The sequence below is a fragment of the Thamnophis elegans genome, chromosome 5 (assembly GCF_009769535.1).
Source record: "Thamnophis elegans isolate rThaEle1 chromosome 5, rThaEle1.pri, whole genome shotgun sequence".
In the NCBI taxonomy this organism is placed as follows: Eukaryota; Metazoa; Chordata; class Lepidosauria; order Squamata; family Colubridae; genus Thamnophis; species Thamnophis elegans.
The window spans coordinates 77,181,818-77,202,584 of NC_045545.1; the positions used below are offsets into that span (position 1 = coordinate 77,181,818).

Here is a 20,767-nt window from a genome sequence, read left to right on the forward strand (position 1 = left end):
GACTAGCTGAAGTCTTCAAACACTTTTCAAGGGCAGCCCCATGTAGAGCGCATTACAGTAATCCAGTCTTGAGGTAGCGAGGGCATGAGTGACTATCTGAAGTGCCTCCCGGTCCCCCGAGTGGGGTGGGAATGGAGATTTTACAGTATCCTTCCCTTGCCGGTCCCACTAAGCCACGCCTACCAAGCAACACCATGCCCACAGAACCGGTAGTAAAAAAAATTGAATTCCACCACTGTATCACATACTGCATTTTCATCTAGACCCCTGAGACCCTGGTCTGGATTATGGGCTGCATTCTTTTTTGAACAAAGTTCTCCACCAGTTTTTAGTGAAGATATTTGCAAATTTAATGGGAAAGGGCCCTGAAAGTGAAACCCAAACTCACAGTAACGTAATGTCTGAATCAAAAAACAACATAGTTTTAAAAGGAACTTTTCTGTGGGAACTGCCATTTCATAATAGACAAATATCTGCTTGAGAGATTAATGAAAACAAAAACAAAATTTGATTCATCAGTTTTCTATTGAGTTATGAGAGTAACCAATTTGAGAGGCAAACAAGCCAGCACCAATAGAAACCACATGGATCATCAATGAATGGACAAAATAGGTTAGACATCAGATGTATTACCTCATTTATCTTATCATATACACATATACATACCATTAGCAATACAGCAAGGAAAAATGAAAGAAAGCAACTGGAGCGGACTTTACCAGGACGGTGTACTTTTTATATACATACAGTACATCTGAAAATGCCAGTTACATATTGCTATAAAAATATGTTCTGTTACTTCCCCAGATTGGCAAAACCAATGTCTTCAGAAAAATCCCATATACGTTTATTATAAAGAGAAGCAATTGCTCCTTTACTGTGTATGACAGAGATGAGTAAGGGAGCTTCCGGGAGCCTGTTTCAGTGCTGCGATTGGGGAACTGTCAGTTGCAGGCTTCTAAGGGAGGAAACCATGAAAAACATGCAATGGATGTTCAATGTAATTGCAAAGGGAAATTTCACCTAACACTTACTATGCCAGGGGTCTCCAACCTTGGCAATCTTAAGACTTGTGGACTTCAGCTCCCAGAATTCTTAGCTGGTGAAGCTGGCTGAGGAATTCTGGGAGCTGAAATCCACAAGTCTTAAAGTTGCCAAGGTTGAGGACCCCTGTACTATGCTACCCAGGTCTAACCCTCTACAGAGCAACAGTGTGTGACAGCAGCTACTTAAGCATTACTAGGCAATGGCTGCTACAGCTAAGGATTCTGGAAGCTGACATCCAGCATTATCTGGAGAATTAGATGTAAAAGACTAAATTTAGGACATGGTAGTGAGTTCAGCTGGAGTAGCAAAAACAGCTCTACACCATGCTCTCTGTAGTTGGTATCTGTCACCACACTTTTGTTCTTCTACTGAACTTATTCCAAGGTCTTGTGATCTTTTCAATGTCATAATATATACCTGGTTCTGATTTGCAGGCGTTCTCCAAATGTGCAAATGTTGTTGCAAGAGCTGTACTTCTACTTTCTCTTCTGTATGTTCACTTCTGTGCACTGGACAATGCTTAAGAAAATATAGACTGCAGCTTTGGTGAATTCTCACATGCCATTATACAATATCCTCAACAATTCAAAATGTGCAGACTTGAAGATGAAAAATGTGAATTAAGCCAAACAGCAAGCAACTGGTTCCTTTGAAAAGAATCCTTAACTATCCCATAAGGCGTTTCATGCTTGTACATTACTCTGGCAGAAGAACCTATGGTACATGATGTTTACATTCAATGGGGTGTATGGGAGGCAAGAGCGCCAATAAAATTCTTGACATTCTAATTAGGCCCCAATATTAGTTACATGAATCAATCTTCACAATTGTCTCAATGAAACTGAAGGGCACAAGGCAGATTGATTGATGCTGGGCCATGCAGATTAATCGATGCAACACTTAAGATTCCAATCTAATTTTTCCCTAGCTCAGCAATCACGTATAGACAAGCTTCGTTGGTTGTAGACCTAGATGCAATTTGCTGAGAAAGTCTCGCGTAAAATATTAGTCTCTATCCTGGATAAACTATTTGAAATGAGCCTATAATTTGGATGCTCACCATGTTACTGTATATAATGGGGAGAATAAACTGTTATGTTTCAATTATAGCATCCAAGCAGCATGGACTAAGACGATTACTCCAGTTTGCTGAGCAAATCTTCCAGAAAATTTTACTAACTTTAAATGAGTCCCATTCAGTAACTTATTAAAAGCAACTATGAAATGTTATTTTTCCAACTAAAATGGATTTTTTAAAATCCATTTTGCGGAGGGGGGGGGGGGGTAGTACAGTGGTTTTCACCAAGAAGCCTAAGACTGCCATCTGCTGGCCATTTAGTTATGTGACGGTTATTTATTCTAATACAAATAAACGAGTCTTATGCACCAATCAGAAATGAAATTGTACGTTTAACGAGAATCTCAAATAAATTCAGATATGACAGCATGTTTCTTCCTCATCAACTTCCTCACCCAGAGTAGAAGCAGAGGGGCCATTTTCAGTGTAACACATAAAAAACAAAGTTTTTATTATTAGCAAACACTGACGCTTATTAAATGCCCCCATCAGACTCCCTCCCTCATCACGCAATTCTTTTCTGCATGCCTTAAATACCATAAGTCACTATAAGGAATTTCTATGCATGCCCAGAAATATGCATTTTCCAGCATATTATGCTGTTAAATTATTATTGATATAGACAAGTATTAGTTTTATTCCTCTTAATTTATCCTAGTCACATGACCGACTTGGATAATTAATTTAAGGCACTCACTCCACGAAAACATTATTTCTGGCCTGAGATTGCTCTTTTTTTTTAGGAAAAAAAAAACCATTGCAGATGGTAATTTAAAAGTAAATCACCATTCCAGTAATCATCCTGATCAAACTAAAAACATTTCTAAAATTGGAAAAAATTAAGTACAGTATATACACAACCAAATTTTTGTTTTAAATTACAACCTAATTGTATTCTATTTTTTAAAAAAAATGATTAAAGTCTACTTAAATACTGCAACGTTTTAAATATCACAATAATATTTTCAGTAAACTACTACATAGCTACCAGTCTATTGGCCCCTTTGAAACAAATACTTTTTTATTTAAATCTTGCATATATAGTAACATATTCCGAAACAGACCTTCTATGCCACATAAATAAGTATATTTCTGTCCTTGCTTCAAAAACCTTCACATGTTTAAATTACTGAAGCAAATAGCTGCATCTTGCTTCTCTTTTGTAACAACTTTTTTTTTTTAAAAAAAATCCTTCATTGTTATTCTCACTGGTAAAATATAACTGTATTTCCAGAATACATAATGGACCATTAGTTTTTTTTTAATGTGTTAACTTCTGAATTTTACAGTAAAAATTAAAAGGAATTTCTTGTAGAAAGTCTCATGGAATGTGTATTTTATAGAGTTGAGCTTTGTTTATATTAATAGGAAATGAAAAATTCTTTGAACAAACCAGAGAATGTGTGCCATTCAAAATTTCAAAGTGCAAGTGAGTGTTTGTGAGACTCTTATTCAAGGCAACTGGCCAACATTTTGCTAGAAACTCTGTGTAGTCCAAACACCATGGCAGGTAGGTTTGCATTAGCTTGGATCATCTGTGCCCATCCAAAATTCAGAATCCACAATGTTCCATGTCAGGCAACCTGAGACAGGTGATTCTTCCATCCATCCCCTGGAGATTCAATTTTGAAGAACTTCTGCGTCGAGCCCAGAGACATTAAGCATGCCTGCTCTCGTAATTTTGCAGGAAACAAGGGGAAAGAGAAGTCCCTAGTGCACTAGAGTACCTAAAAAACAGAAAACGGGACTGTCCCATCTTCTGGACTCAGCACCACTGGCATGACAGTACTCAGGCAGAATTGCTGTCTGCTGAACCCTTCTGTGACTCCAAGATAATCTGTTTCTTTTCCTCTTACAAGTCTCCATCTGCAGGGGGTTGACATAACTGGTAGAGTCTGTAAAATGTGGCAAAAAAGTTGGTGTTAGAAAAGGATCCTTAAGGATAATGTGGCAGACCAAAGTAAACCAAATTGTTTTAAAACCGCCATATTCAATGTCTTGCCCTCCAGACCTTAGATGCCCGTAACTTTCATACATTCAGTGAAGCTGGTGAGGAATTAGGATGCAGTCTATGATATCTGAAGACAATCTACTTATTTGTTTACTTGTTTTATTTATCACTGGACTTATGCGGTTGTGCAACTCAACAACATGACTTTGGGTGGTGTACAACCACAAAAAGCAAACTATAAACCTAAAAAGGACCACATAACTTTAAAATGTACACAATATATAAACATACAGTATATAAACATAAAACACAGACTGTAAACTGGTGACCTACACCATAATAAATCAAGAGGTGACTTCCTTCAAGTGGCGCCAAAGTGCCAGGGGTAAAAGTCAGGTTCAGTTTGGGACAGGGCTATGCTAAATTACCTCCATCAAAGGAATAGATGATTAAAAGTAAACTCTAATTCACCTATGAAATGTAAAGATTCATTTGAATGCTTTTTTACTCTCTGGAATACTGAATGATATGAACATGCAAAACTAATTCACATTGATGAGGTTATTGGATCATTTTGTCCTCTACTGTTTCAGCAGCTGCCTAATAGTTAACAGCAAGTTTTTTTCTGATTTCAACTATACGAAAAGGTGCTTTTTCTAAAAGCAGTTGAACTTTATTTGTTTTTCCTTGAAGGCATTTCGCTCCTCAGCCAAGGAGCTTCTTCAGTTCAGTTCAGAACTGAAAAAGGTTATTGAACGAGAAGCAAAACGTCTTCACGGAAAAACAAAGGCAGTCCAATTGCCTTTTCAAAAAGCACCTTTGGGGCAACCATGTCCTGAGGACTGAGAATCTCCATAGATATTTACTTCAACTATATTTTACATGCAAAACACTACTTTGCCTTTGAGATACTGCCAATGTCTACTATGATTTGCTAACAGATAATAGAAAATGGGCTGAAAAAGTATATTGAAAATTCAGACAAAATACGGGACAAGGGAATGTTGTCAGTATCTTCAGAGTTGACAACACAAGCCAGCTTCTCAGCTTTGGTAGTTATGGTGGTGAACTTAAAAAATGTTTCCAATTTATCTTTTTGTTTCTTTTTTTGTAATAATGTCATTGAATTTTTTTAACAGGCATAGAAAAAATAAAAACAAATTAAAATAAAAGTTTAAAGGAAAAGTTTTAAAAATTCAAGAGAAAGAAAGAAAAAGAGAAAAAAGGAAAAAGAAATAAAGATATTAATAAAGAAGTGACTTTCAATCTACAGCATACTGAGCACTAACTAATTACACTTTTTACCCTCTTTTAACATTTCAAACAAACTTCCTATACCATAACTTGTATTTATATATGCAATCCAGAAATCTTCATCTGTTTAGTCCTGGTTCAGAAATAGCCATTAGAAGCTACCACTTGTTTCAAAGAAATTATTTCTCCCTGATCAAACAGTCCAATTTTATGTTCCTTTCTTCTGCATTTAACAATTGTGGCTTTTAAATCATCTCAGTGGTTTCCTCAGGATTTGATTTTTCATCAATACTTTACATTCCAAACATCCCCACCCCCAAGATTCTTTAAAAGAGCCATATTGACACAGTAGTTAGAATGCAATATTGCAGACTAACTCTGCTCACTGCCAGGAGTTCAAACCAGGTTGACCCCAATCTACCCAAGTCAGTAAAATGAGGAGCCAGATTAGAGTGGTACATGAGTCTAAGTGCTATTGCTATTGAACCCAGCTACCTACCGGGGTGCGGATTGCGGCATCTGATCCATCACTTTCAGGTTTTTTGCAGAGATTTCAACTCTTGGTCCCTAAAGAAAAACATACAAAAACAGTTAAGCATGGCTCTGGAGGAACACCAAGGTAGAAATACAGTATTTCCATTTGAAAAATCTGTTCATAGCTATAAAGCAGTTCTGGAAAGGGGGGAGCTGGCAGTGTAGTCTTCTGTGCTTGCCTAAGATGAAAATCTTCAATATATCTTGCAGCTCTAGTGAGAGTGCGACAATACTATAGCACAGGGATCTCCAACCTTGGCAACTTTAAGCCAAGAATTCTGGGAGTTGAAGTCTTCCAGGCTTAAAGTTGCCAAGGTTAGAGAGCCCTGCCATAGCACATTGAGAACAGAGGTGGGTTCCTACCGGTTCAGACCAGTTCGGACGAGTAGGTAGTAACTCGGCCTGCCACGCCCCTGAACCGGTTCTATCAGCGGTGTCACCATCTTGGTTTTTGGTTCTGCTCATGCGGACAACAATCTTCATTGCAGAGATGTAATTTTTTCCCCTTTTCTAACGTTGTGTGCATGCACAGACCTTTTTAGATGCAAATGTGCACACACACGGAGCAAAATTTTTGCGTGCCGAACAGCAGTAATGCCGACAGCAACCCCCCCGACCGACGAGTGTCCTGATTGGGTACATGAGGATATTCTGCACACTGCACTTCTCTCTTGAAACCAAGGATGGGCAAACTTGTGGTTTTTCAGATGTTGCTTCCTTGCCACTTCGCAAAAGGCAGGGCCAGTAATGAAGCACACTCAAAACTGTAATTTGCTAACATCTGGGAAATCAAAACCATTCTGTCTTGCTTAAAGCAAGACAGGTTTGTAAATAGTTATCATAAGCATGTTATTTTATTACCTCTTGTATCATTAAATGATATAGAGACTGCATATAAAAATTCTGTGTAATTCATACAAATATACATATTCAGTGTCCCATTTGGAAATTTATGGTTCTAATATTACTTAGTGAATGCTTCATTAATACTCACTTGCTTTCTCATTATGTCTGTTGCCTGCATAATACACTTGGGCAAGAGTCCATGACTTCGAGCTAATATTGCTGCTTGTTCCAATGACACACAGAGTGTGCTCCTAATAGTATAACAGCAAAGAGCATTGCATTCAGAAACTCAACACTTGGTCAGAAAAGCTGATTTACCCACCCACCCACCCGTCCATGGATATCCATAACGTGTAAGCTGCCACCAGCCACACTCCTCCCAGAGCATCCTTCAAAACATTTCAGCAAATTAGACATTTCAATTGTCATAGGAGTGAAATGATTGAATATTACATTTATGCATTTACTAAATATTATATAATTTTAATTATCTCCACATTTCCATTAAATTCTATTATCTTTGGGTTTGCTACAGTCCCTACAACTTCTTTGCCCTGGTCCCACTCGTTCTATCTGTTCTTGCATACTTTAGGGAATGCAACACTAAAGATACAAAGAAAAGACCAAGTGTGGGACATGGGCTAAAACACTTTCTGATCTACATTTTTTTCCTGCAAAAAAGGAAAGGTTTCAGTCATGTCTGACTCTAAGGCATGGTGCTCATCTCCATTTCTTAGTCAAGGAAGCCAGAATTGTCAGAAGACAATTCCCATGGTCTTGTGGCCAGCAAGCCTAAATGCCAAAGGTACACAAAATGCTGTTTCCACCAAAGCGGTACCTATTAATTTATTTGCACTTTGCATGCTTTCAAATTGCTAGGTGGGCAGGAGCTGGGACAAGTAATTGGAGCTTATCCCATTGCACAGAGCTCAGGTCTTGAATCCGGACTGTCAGCTCTCCAGCTGAAAAGCTCAGTGTCTTTAACCGCTGAGCCACCGCACCCCCACATTTTCCTGCAAGTTTATTCCTTGAGCTTGTTTGGAGGTTCTAGCAGGGGAGCACAGCTATCGTATACCCTTGACCGAAGATCGGTACACTCCTTCTATCTGGGATGGTCGTCCTCTTCCACCGAGCGCGCAGCTTTGGGAGGGACGCACATGGAGCAGTGAGGGAGGAAGGGGACACCCGCCTAGCCAGCCAGATCAGTCAAATCAACCCTGGCAATCAATGGGTTGACAGATGTCGCAGCCAGATCACCCTCACATCCTTTCTGCAAGTTTATTCAAAGGCACGGGACCAGGGGTGGGATTCAGCCGGTTCGCACTGGTTTGGGCGAACTGAGTGTTGCAAAGACTGACTGGCCCCGACCTCCCCGCCCCTCCCCTCCCAGGAGTCTCCACAGTGCCTGTTCATCATGCCAGGTTAGCACAGGGCCCATGTAGAGGCTCTGGGAGGGCAAAAGATGGGCCTACCAGAAGTCCGAAAACAAGCCTGTTTCTGGCCTCTGGAGGGCCTCTAGATCCTGGGGGAGGCCATTTTCGCCTTCCTGGAGGCACGCGGAGAGCCTCTGGAGCCTTGGGAGGGCAAAAAATGGGCCTAGCAGAAGTTCTGGAACTCCAGAAACGGACCCGTTTCTGGCCTTCGGGGGGGCCTCTGGAGCCTGGGGGAGCTCATTTTCGCCCTCCCCAAGGCTCAAGGAAAGCCTCCGGAGCCTGGGGAGGGTGAAAACGCTCTCCCCCTGCATGAGGAGGCTGAGTAGGCCACGACCCCCATGGCCAGGCCCAGCCAGCAACCGGGCAGAAAACCAGTTGCCAAAATTTTTCAATCCTACCCCTACACGGGACGGATGTCTAAGAAATACTTAGGAGATACAGATAGGAATATAGCTAATGTTTGCACTTCATTCTTGATCCCCCTTGTTTCTGAAGCCTTACCTTTGCATCCCGGTGCCACACATTACAACCTGGCAGGCTCCAAGGCGGTAGCAGAATTCAGAAGATATAGGCAGCAGTCCAGCCCCTGCTACAGAATTACTAGAGTACCCAGACTGATTGCTTTTTGTGCTGACGAACGATTTCATTAATCTGCAAAGCTCCTGCATTGCATTGATGGGCCGAATAAGCTGTAAAAGAACAGAAAACCCGTCTCAGTACAACTTAAGTCTTTTTCCTTCCTGAAAGCCATATTCTTCAGATCTCTTAAGACAATAACTATTCAGTATTAGTTCAATATTTTGTGCCTTCAAGTGATGCTTGGCAAATAGGTTAAAAAGTCTATGCAATTCTAGGAGTTTCTAAATTAGAATATAGGACACAGTTTGGTGCGGTCGTTAAGGCATCTGCTTTAGACTATGAGTTCAAATCCTGCCTTAGGCATAAAACCAGCTGGGTGACCTTGGGCCTGTCACTCTCTCTCTCAACCATAGGAAAGAGGCAATAGCAAATCACTTCCAGAATCTTGCCATGAAAACTGCAAGAACTAATCCAGGCACTTGCCAGGAGTCAAAAGTGACTCGAAAGCACTAAATAAATGAAAGAATAGAATAGAATAGGAATAGAATAGAATAGAAGTTGTTAGCCTATTGAGAATTGAGACTATATGGAAAGTTATGCTGGAGGTCTTCATTTAATTGAAGAAAAAGCAGCCATAGAAGAAAATAGTGAATTGAATGAATATTTATGTTTTAGGGAATGATTTGAATCTTTGTCTGTGCAATAAGGTCCCAATCCTAATTATTCTTTAAAGCTGAGTTTAAATCTGGGAAGGGAGAAAAAATATGCACTCTTAAAACATTTGGAGTCTCTAAATCTTTTTTATGGTGGTTAACTACAATCCCAAAGGGCAAATCAGATCAGGATTATGAAATGAAAACTAGAAGACCATTTTACTCATGAAGTAGAAAAAACACCTAGGCCACAAGTAACCTTGGAATTTCAGCAGTTTGACATTCCTGACATTTATTTCTTTCTTTTTTTAAATCTATACTCTTATGTACTAAGAAACGTGAAGGACAATTGGAAAAAACGCTATTTCACTATTTTGCATTGGGTAAAAATATTTGGTTATGCCGGCTTCCTTCATCCAATCACCTTTCAAATACAGCAGGGATCAGGTTGGAAGGCACCAGGTTCTGGAATCCTTCTTTAGCTAGTAATGAGGTCTGGTTTGACCAGTTTCACTGAATAGGTTAAGCTTGAACTCTTTTCCTTCTGTGACTGTTAGGTTAGAAGCACTAACTTTCATCCTAACAGTAGCCGCCTCTCCCAGTTCCCACTTTGCCAAATATCTGAATATATATAGACAGAAAATTTCTATACCTGATGAATTTTCATAGCTGTGGTGTTTGAATCTGTAGGCAAGTTAGATCGCTCAAGGTAAAATGTCCTGAAATGAAACAATAATTACCTTGTAATTACATAATTTTAAGCACTTCTATAAAGTATTTTAATTTCCAAAAGGAACCAATTACTACATGTGTCTATCAAGATTCTCATTCTTGGGTGAGAAGCAAAACATCTTCAAAGAAAAACAAGGAAGTCCAGTTGCCTCTTGAAAAAGCACCTTTGGGACAATTACTACAGGCCCCACATGGACTAGCTATATTTGGATGGTCCAAAAAATGACAAATTAAAAATTAGACAGATTTCCAGTTCCAATTCGTCTGCAATTTTGAGAGTCCCATGCAAATTATTGTGTGAGCTCACTTCTTTCTTCTCTCTTGTTCCTTTTCACACTCATCCAGGGGTGGGATTCAGCCATTTCAGAACGATTTGGGTGAACTAGACGTTAATTTTAATCTGGTTTGCCAAACTGGTAGTTAGGAGGTGTAGCGACCATGCCCCTTTCCTCCCAGGAGTCTTCACATGGCCCATTTTGGATGCCAGGTAAGTACAGGGCCCGCGTGGAAGCTCTGGGAGAGCCAAAAAAGGGCCTACCAGAAGTACTGGAAGTTCGGGATCCATTTCCAGCCTCCAGAGGGCCTCTTGAGCCCTGGGGAAGCTGTTTTGCCCTCTCAGAGGTTCTAGGAAAGCCTCTCAAGCCTGGGGAGGGTGAAAATGCCCCCCCCCCTGGCTGTGGTGCAGGAAACCGACTAGGACATGCCACCATGGCCATGCCCACCTAGCAACCTGGCAGAGAACTGGTTGCTAAAAATTTTCAATCCCACCCCTGCTCTCATCCCAAAACCTAGCAACCAGCTTTGATGGTCTATTTTCAGTCCTAGCCCACATTGCCTGATCTCTTTGATCTCCTTCTTTCTCTTACGTATTATTAACATTCAAAATAAAACTTGAAAGGCATTCCAATTTGTATGAATTCAACTAAAACAGTCAATTTCTAGTAGCACAATAAAGCTTCCTATCTTCACTAATGTGGCCTGCCAAGGGCGAGAGTAACAAAAAGGGGTGCACTTTTTAAGAATAATTTTGATTCAGTTGCCGAGACTATTTACAATCAGATTTTTATTAATGCTATAGTACCTGAGCTTGTGATAATACTGTTGCACCTTCTCAAGAGAATAGGAATTGATTTGATGCTGAAGCTCCTCCTGAGGTGAACCATTTGGTAGGACTTGGCCATCCAGATTTTCAAGGACTGTAAATAATTTAATGAAAAGTTTAAAGCAACTTTTAACAATTATCATATGTCTGTTGTATCTATTATTACCATTGTATGTATGTATGTGTGTGTGTGTGTGTGTGTGTGTGTGTGTGCATGCATGCATGCATGCATGTATAATGGGTGTGTGTGTTCCAGCATAACTCTGGAATGCCTTAAGCAATTTCAACCAAACTTGGTACACAGATACAATACAATACAATACAATACAATACCAGAGTTTGAATGGATCTTGGAGGTCTTCTAGTCCAACCCCCTGCCTAGGCAGGAAACCCTATTTCCTTTCAGACAAATGGCTATCCAACATCTTCTTAAAGACTTCCAATGTTGGGGCATTCACAACTTCTGGATGACTTACTCTCTGGAAACAAATACTGTGGGGATAAGACACCCTAACATCCTTCGGAGGTGGGGGGGGGGGTTGTTCTGTTAAGATACAGCCTATTGTGCATTAAAAGGGCTTCTACCGTACTTCCGTAAAATGCCTTCTGTTGTGCAGCGCAGTGGAGTTGCCATGGTACCTTCACAGTACTCACAAGGGGGCTCCCTCTAATAAGGGGGAAAATCCAACATTAGAAATTACATTTGGTCTGGACATTTTCAACAAAATCAGGGCTTTTCCTGTCTAATACAGGATTAGGATAAATAAAACCTGGGCAACTCCAGGTTATCAGCTAGTTCTACAATAAGAAGGGGGAAACTTTTGAATTAATTTGGATCTATTTATTGATTAAATTTGTGTGCTGCCCATCTCACTATTGGGCAACATTTATCCCTCTCATCTTGCAAATCTATATTATTCTCCTTGCCAAGAAGAATGGATGTGTGAAGTTTTAAAAAAAGGAATGCTTACTCATGGGATGTGGGGGGAAAGGATTTCATCCTTGTCATGACATCCCAACATACGTAGTGGAACCCATCGATAATGTGAATTGTGTAGTTCTTTATGTCATGATGGAAGTAATGCAAATGACAAAGCTTGTATCATTTACATGAGGATGTCATGATGAACATGATGTCACTATGGATCAACCAGGCACTTGTGTGTGCTGGTGATCAAATGAAGTCTTGGGAAAATGTAAGAACAAGCACACTGAATTTATTAACAAATGATCATCCTTTTTTATATATCTAGCTTACACTGAAATAAAAATAAATAAATATAAATAAATAAAATAAACATAAAAATAAATAAATAAAAAATAAATAAGCAAGCAAGCAAGCAAGCTAGCTAATGCACCTCTTTCTCAGAATTGAACAACTTGCTGCAGCCAACTCGTCATTGTCAACTCACCCTGGTCAACCCATCACAGGACAATTTGGTGAGAGCATTCAGAGAGTTTAAAACTAAAAATGGCTGCAAAAAATTATCCTGCTTATTCCAGAGGTTGCAAATAATTGTTGGAATTATGTCCATCCTGCAGATTGCAAATATTGCACCTGTACGATTAAAAATGAGTCTACAATCATTATTTAAATTTTCAACAGCTGGTCCAACGGTCCAATCATTCATTCCAATAAATCTGTAGCAACCCTGACTGCTCTTTAGCATGAGCTTAAATGGACTCCAGAGGATGGTAGAGGACAGGAAGGCCTAGAGGAACGTTGTCCAGAGGGTTGCGATGGGTCAGACACAACCTCGCAACTAACAACAACAACAAGTATCTACTTTTATCTGCCTTGATTTGGCTTTAAAATGTGAAATTGTTTGTCTATTTAACATCCATTAACTTGACCTTCAGTTCGACTGTGTTAGGAGCTCAATATAAATGAATGAACATTTGTCTTGTACCTTTTGTAAAGAGTACTGCATGCAGTTTCAGACTTCCTCCATTCTGAAATCGGGTAGGTAGCTTAGAAAAGTAGTAACTATCCAGGAATAAGGTCACTTTCAAAACTTGCCGATTTCCCTCCACGTGATAAAATACATGAGTATCTGGAGGAATCAAGGAAAAAGACATTACAAATTGCAGGGGAAATAGTAACACAAGATAATTGACACGTGAAAACTGAAAGAAGGAAACCCACTCATGGTCAGGCCTGGAAGCCATCTTTTTTGCATTGGGCCTTCCGGCCTGCCACATTCAATGCTGTGGGGAAATGGGAGGAGGGATTATACAGACTATGAGTGATAGATAGTCAAAATAACATTCCTTTCTCAGAGAGTCAAGGACATTTCGCCCTGCACCTTGAAGGGTGTGACTGAGAGGCATCTCCAGTTGGGACAAGGCCTGACTGGGCCATGTGATGGACATGTGGGTGCTGGGCAGGGACTTGAACTTTCAATTGTGTGTGGAAAACCTGGAAGCTTTCCGATTCGGGTTTTCCCAGATGCGCCAATATGACATTTTTAACAAAATGGAACTTTGAGGAACTTCATGCCTCGGAGTCTTCTTTTGTTGGGGGTGTTACTTGGAACCCTGAAACTCATAGGTTTTTGTCTTTTGGGTGTTGGGCATTGCTCTTAATCAGGGATGTGCAACTTCTGTTGAACTGAGTGTTGCAATAGGTATATCTTAGAAAAGGTGAGGTTTTGCAGCTTCTATTGAAATTCCAGTCTCGGTGAACTTAAGACAACCGAAGGCATCGTTTAACTGTTTGAACAAATACAGTCATAGGAAAAATTCAAGGGAACCCATGCATCTAGTGACTCAACTTACTTGCTACAAAACATTCATCCAGCTGCTTGAAATAAAAGGCAACCTTGTCCAGCTCGGAAAGGGTGGCCTGGATATCTTCCAGCATGGTTCGCTCTTCTTTCTAAGGGAGGAAGAAATAGGATAAAAATAGATGAATAGATTGCAAAAAGGAACAGATTCAGGTAGTTCCCAACTTATGACCAGTCATTCAATGACTCTGAAATTATGATGCAATAAAAAGTTATTTGTCCCTGCCCCTTAGAATTGTGACTGCAGATGTTTATGCGCAGCAGTTAGGTGATCACTTTTCAAGTGCTTACAGCCTCCAATACTCACATAACCACTTTACTACAGTGCCTGCTGTTTTCTGGCAGAAAATGGCAAAAAAAAAAAATCCAGTGAATACACTGAATTAGCTTAATAACCATGTGGTTCAGTTAACAATCATATGTTTTGTGTAACAATCATTGTAAAAATGGTCATAAAATCGAGTCTGGTCACACAGTGCCTCAGTTCAGGACTGTAGTAACTTATGACTGAAATCCAGAGTTTTATTGTAGTCATAAGTACACAAAACATTCTCTTCATAATAACTCTAATTATAAAAAGGAGAATAGATGCATTCCCCAAGCCTACGCATCACAAGCATCAAAGGTTGGTTGTGACTGTGACTAAAAGCATATCTAAATCCTTAGGGGACTGGAGGCTAAAACATATGAAGAACGGTTGCAGAAACTGGCTATGTCTCATCTGATGAAAAGAAGGCCTAGGGGTGAGCTGTGCTCCAATATGTCAGGGGTTGCCACAAAGAAGAGGGAGTCAAGCTATTCTCCAAGACACCTGAGGGCATGACAAGAAGCAATGCGTGGAAACTAATCAAGGAGAGAAGCAACCTAGACCTAAGGAGAAATTTCCTGAGAGTTAGAACAATTAATCAATGGAACAACTTGCCTCCAAAAGTTGTGAATGCTCCAACACTGGAAGTTTTTAAGAAGATGTTGGATAGCCATTTGTCTGAAGTGGTGTAGGGTTTCCTGCCTAAGCAGCGGGTTGGACTATATTGTATATTCATTCATTCCCTTAAATTTATTGTGTGTTTTTTTAATGTGTCTCATATCTGTAACACACATTGTCCATTACAGGTCTCATATATTTCTCATATGGGTTTTCATATTTTTGGTTTTATATATTTGGGTTTTATATTAAAAATTTGTGAGCAACAACAACTTGAATTTTCTGTTCAAGAAAATTGCTATTATACATGTTTTTGGTACATGTTTCAAATACATTCAGTGCAATGCAAGATACAGTTTCTCATCAGCAGAGGGCAGAATATTTCAACACTTCACACAACTAGTTATCATTTACAGCACTAATATGTAGCTAATTTTTTTAAAAAATAGCAATGAATGTTGCTATTACAGTACTTTTTTTGCTCTTAGCTTGTCTTTTCGAGAAGCGAAGGAGATAAAATTCTTGCACATGTAACATACTTATGCAGATCACAGAATATGGTGAGGTACAGCTTGTCACTTAAAGGGGCAGAAAAGACTGAATAGATGAATTTGTTGTACTGTTTGATGAATTAAACTATTGGTCTGATTATTCAGTATTGTCCGCAATCAATGCAGTAGCAATCAGAAATATCTTCCCTGCCAGAATTTATTCTTGCATGCAAAGCATGCCCCCAAGCAATGAACTGCACTTTATTATTTTTCTCTTAATTATTAAAAGAATAAATGTGATGTTACACAACTCTTTCAGAGTGTCTTGCACAACAAACAAGGCCAGTTTCTCTCTTCTTATGCGTATTAAGGTAATATGCACATACCTAGAACCCATAGATCCCTTCACGCTATTGTCCAAAGTAGCTTCTCCCACTTCAGTGGTTTCAAACTCAAGGCCGGGGGTCAGTTCTGTCCCATGGGGTACTTAGATCTGGCCCATGGGGCCACCATGGAAACAGCAAAGGACTGGCCCATGGTTTTGTCAGGAATAAAAAGGCTCTCGAGCCCTGTCTTCGGCTGCTACAGCCTGCTGCAACCCTCTGCCAATGAAAATGGAGCCCATTAGGGCCACATGCAGAGTGCTGGGTGCATAGGTGCCCCCAACCGGAATGATGTCACACCCAACCCTGGCCATGCCCCCGCAAGATAAAGCACAACCCTGATGTGGTCCTCAATGAAATCAAGCCGCCAATATGTTGTGTCAACTCTCAAACCGACTTTAGCTGAAGCTATATCTTTTTTACTTCATTTCTTGGTTGTCATACATATGGGGGGGAAGGGGAACTATGGGGGGCGGGATAATGTCCTCCCAGGTGCCAGACATAACAGCGATGAGGCCTGTGAGAATCAAGGTAATCTCAACGAGAGCTCGTAACAGCCAGAGGGAGTAGCTGAGTAGCCTGCCATCTACCTGATTAGTCAACGTGACCAGTGACACTAGCGGGGTAGGTGATATCTATCTCTCTTATTATACTGAAAACACAGGAAATATTCAAGAGTTGGATTCACATATGAACGTGCCGATAGGATGTATCCAATAAAATGGACTTCTGAGAAAAGCTCTCAGAATCCTGAATTGATTGGGACCATTACTTGGAACAATGATATGTTGCATATAGGAAAGGTTTGGCTGCACGGTTCAACACAGCTGAAAGGCTGCTACCACGCAATGGGTCACACTTACTAGGTTGAGATTTTGCACATATATCCCAGCTATACCAGAAACCAGGCTGAGTAGGTGTGAATGGGGTTTGAAATGCAAATGCTACCACACTGCAAACAACAGCAGTTTTATTTCCCCAGCCTTTGCTAATATATTTAGGTCAGAAGATGAGTAATGAAAGAACTGCCTGGTTCCTTATTTTGGTTTTCTGTGTTTGAGGAAATGGTCTTCTAGCCTTACCACACTGGGAGACAGCAAGGACTGGTAGTTGAGCAACACTCCTGTGGCTGCTATCTGCTCCAGCCACTTTTTACTGGCTTCCCGACTGCTTTCTTCATACTCTCCATTGTTATTGTATCGATAGTTGAGTGCTCCCAATAGCTGCTCCGAAAACGTGCAGACGGCTGCCACCAGGGCCTGGCAGAAAATTACATCTCGTCTCACTTGCAGTTCTGTATCTGGAAGAAGAAAGAGAGACAAGAATTGGGACCAATAGGCTAAGGTTAGGGTTAGCATGTATGGTTGGAATTCATGCCCCAAGAGTGGTTTTGGCTTTTCTTGTTCAGGGTAGCTCATATGGCACTGATGATATTTGGGGAAAGGTGCCTCCCTGCTCCTGAGTGTTTATTCTCTCATCATCACCCCAGAGGAACAGAGAGTTTTTCACAAGACCAGCAAGAAGATTAGGATGCATAGAGGTATCCACATTATTAATCTTGAAAATAATGGTTTAATGCAGAGGTTCTCAAAAAGATTTTTCACCACAGACCCCCCTTTAAATAATTTTTGAGGCCACAGATCATGGCCATGCCCCCCCTCCCAAGACTCGACTCAAGATTTAAATCATAACATTTCTTCAAGCCTTTGTGGACCTCCTGGGATGACCTCACGAGCCCCCCCTCCCCCCGAGTCCTGGGACCATAGGTTGAGAACCACTGGTTAATCCCTGAAATGAAATGAAAATATTCCTCAAACTGCATGTCTGTCTCTTAAACCTGTTGAGGTGGTCAGCTGTAATGGGCATCAAGGAGCTGCTTAGGTAATGAGGTAAATGACAAGGGACTGAATTCATAGGTGATATAGAGTCTCCTAGCCAGAAGGATGAAAGGGAGCTTGGGAAAAGTTCTCTGCAACAGAAGACAAGTCAGCAGTATGCAAAAAGCTGCTTTACCTGTGCATTTCAACAAAGCCAACAGGAGCTGATTCTTTCCATCTAGAAAAGGAAAATGAAGCAGAATTTATTCACCTTAACTGAAATGACAAGGCATGCTCAGGCGCTTATTGATAGATGCTGGAGCTGAAGCAGAGTTGGAAAGAGAGCACTGTAATCAAGTATAGGGAAACTGTACTTTGTAATAAAACCCATAATGAAAGTGCTGGAAACTATAAACTATTAATGTCTAGAGCAGTGATGGCTAACCTTTTTGTCATTACATGCCAAAAACGTGTCCGCACACAAACCCCATAATGTAATGTGCATGTGACACACATCCGGCATGTCCCGCCCCTTGAGCATGCATGTGCAACCCTTCCATGCTCCCCCCCCTCGAGGCCCCATTTTGGGCCTAGCAGACCTCCCTGAAGCCTCCTGGGACCAAAAACAGGGCACAGGGGGTTCTGCTGCCCCTGCGCATGCGAGTGCATCTCCCACATGTGTCCCACACCAGGCGCATGTGCAGCAGAGACCCCAAAATCAGCTGTTCGATGGGAGCACAGTGGGGAGCACACTGCGCATGCACAGTGGAGCTGAGCTGGGGCGACAGCTAACGTGCTCATAGACATAGGTTCGCTATCACCGGTCTAAGGACTGCAAAGACTGATGCCACCAGAATTCATAAAATTTACATATGAAGGGGCCATAGCTCTGTGGTAGAATCCATTTCTGGAATTAGCTAATACTAATGAATATTAATATTTAATTCCAGGCATTTTCAGATAGAGCAGAGAAACCTAGTTTTAGTCTTCTATTAGTCACACATGCCGTGTGTCCTACCCTTCGGGATTGGGCGGCCTATAAATAAAATTAAACTTAAACACCAGTGGTGGGATATGACCAGTATGCCCCGATACGGGCATACCATTGCCTGCTGGGAGCACCAGGTACCGTTCCGGTACGGTGCTCCAGAGGGCCCGCCTGCCTGCCATCCTTACCTGTATTTGAGCCGATCAGGGCTTTCGTGCACATGCACGAAGTGTACGGCACCTGTGCGACGCTCCAATAAGCATTTGCAGCGTCACAGATGGTAACTACGCATGCGTGTGCATGTGGTGGATGCCGGGCCCCGTTGCAGCATACTGGTTGCAATGGGATCCGGCACCCACCACTGAGTCACACTCATTGAGTATGCTCTCTTTTAGTCCAACCTACCTCACAGAGATGATGCTATGGTTTTGAACTGTAGTTTTGTACTAGGTGTAAACATAAGTGTATAACAAACAAAATGCTAAAATTAATTCCCATAACAGTTGAATAAGAAATAATATTGAAATAGATTATGGCAACTTCCTTTTCTGTTCCTAAGATTCAATCTACCTTCATATTCTAGTTACGAAGATCTTATCAGCAATTTTCCATTATTTATTTAGTTACCCTACTCCTTCTGATCCCAACTTTTTCTACTACTTTCTTTATAACATTGAAATTTTTAACAGCTCTTTTCCAGCTTTCCATTCACAAACCTTCCACATATTTCTGAATGGTATCAACAAGATTTTTAATGCGAAGTGGGAGGTTCCAGGGATCTTCCTGTATGCTGATCTGAATCTTGTTCCTGCTCCGAATTGTGGTTTCTTCTTTCTGCTTAAATTCTGCAGAACAAGAAAAGATTTCTTATTAGATAGATTTAAAGATTTGTGCAGAGGGTTTGGAAGGCCTGCAAAGTGCTCCTGGGAACTGGAGAGACAAAAAAGGAGCAAAAGGCGGGCCATTTTGTGCTTGTTTTTGCCCCTCCCCCAGTCCCCAGGAACACTTTGCAGCCTCCTAAAGGTATGCATGCCCTTTTTTTGGTTAAAAAATGGGCCTGTTTTTGCAAAAAATGGGCTGCATTTTGCTCATTTCCCCCCCCCCCCAGCCGCCAGGAGCGGCTGTTCCGCTCTTGCTTGCACGCCTCCCAGGCTCATGATGCCCTGGCCAGCTCTCCCTGCAGAGCCAGGGCACCTCCACTGCTGCCACCACCCCCACCACATTCCAGCAGGGCTTTTTCGGCGGCTTCCAAACCGAGTCTTCCAGCAGTGGCCGCTCTGGCATACGCTCTATGGTTGTATGCTCTGCCGGCATCTGGCCCACAACCATAGAGCGTTTGCCCAGAGCAGCCACTGCCGGAAGACTTGGTTTGGAAGCTGCCAAAAAAGCTATGCTGGGATGGCGGTGGTGGCAGCAGAGGTGCTCTGGCTCTGCGGGGAGAGCTGGGCCAGGGCATTGTGAGGCTGGGAGGCTCGTGAGCGAGAGCGGAACAGCCGCTCACGCAACCCCCCTCTCCAGCCGTGCAGAGCGCCATTCACTGGCATTTTGAAGGCACCAAGCCGCGGGATCCGAGTGGCAGTGAACAGGCGCTCACACGGCTTGGTGAAACCCCTAGGTCAGTGAATGGTGCTGTGCCCGGCTGGAAAGGGGGTTCGCTGGGTGGATGCTCATGAGCGTGGTCGCTTCATGGCTTCATGACTATTGTGTTGCGCTGCTGCGACATTCGTCCATGAGGCTGTGCACGGCTCTTTGGGAGCCTGCTCGCAAGAGAGCAGCCACCCAGCAACCCTAAAACAATAAACCCTCCCCTCATAATAAGGCCCAAGCATGGTAGTATCTTGTTAATTTCTGGCTAAGGCTTAGTTTTCTTTTGTGTGATACTTTTTGAACACGCTCATCTGATTTATACATTCTCCTCTTAATATTTAGCCTTCACCTTCTTGGTATTTCATTATTACTATTATTTTTTAAAAAAATAAAGTTTGAATTAATCATTGCGTTGCTGGTACACTGCACAATACAATAGGATTAAAATTATAAATCCATATCCAAATAGAGCAAATTCTGCTTAGCATTTTTCAGTCAGACACTACCACTGGCTGTGAAGAAATACGGGAGGGGGGGATAACATTCACATCATCACTAGTTTGATCATTCAGGAGGATGAG

General features: G+C 41.4%; 1 protein-coding gene across 1 annotated transcript in view; it reads right to left on the minus strand.

The window, feature by feature from the left end:
• Positions 1-1,391: 1,391 nt before the first annotated feature.
• Positions 1,392-20,767, minus strand: part of PREX1 (phosphatidylinositol-3,4,5-trisphosphate dependent Rac exchange factor 1) — a 233,455-nt gene continuing 214,079 nt past the window's right edge. The window contains exons 30-40 of the mRNA XM_032218666.1: positions 19,316-19,444; positions 17,808-17,849; positions 16,877-17,094; positions 13,988-14,087; positions 13,120-13,263; positions 11,189-11,303; positions 10,028-10,094; positions 8,645-8,832; positions 6,859-6,961; positions 5,830-5,897; positions 1,392-4,020 (exon numbers count right to left, since the gene is read on the minus strand). Of these exons, the coding sequence (XP_032074557.1) occupies positions 3,978-4,020; positions 5,830-5,897; positions 6,859-6,961; positions 8,645-8,832; positions 10,028-10,094; positions 11,189-11,303; positions 13,120-13,263; positions 13,988-14,087; positions 16,877-17,094; positions 17,808-17,849; positions 19,316-19,444 (1,217 nt within the window). The 3' untranslated portion in view covers positions 1,392-3,977. The remainder of the gene's footprint in view (positions 4,021-5,829; positions 5,898-6,858; positions 6,962-8,644; positions 8,833-10,027; positions 10,095-11,188; positions 11,304-13,119; positions 13,264-13,987; positions 14,088-16,876; positions 17,095-17,807; positions 17,850-19,315; positions 19,445-20,767) is intronic.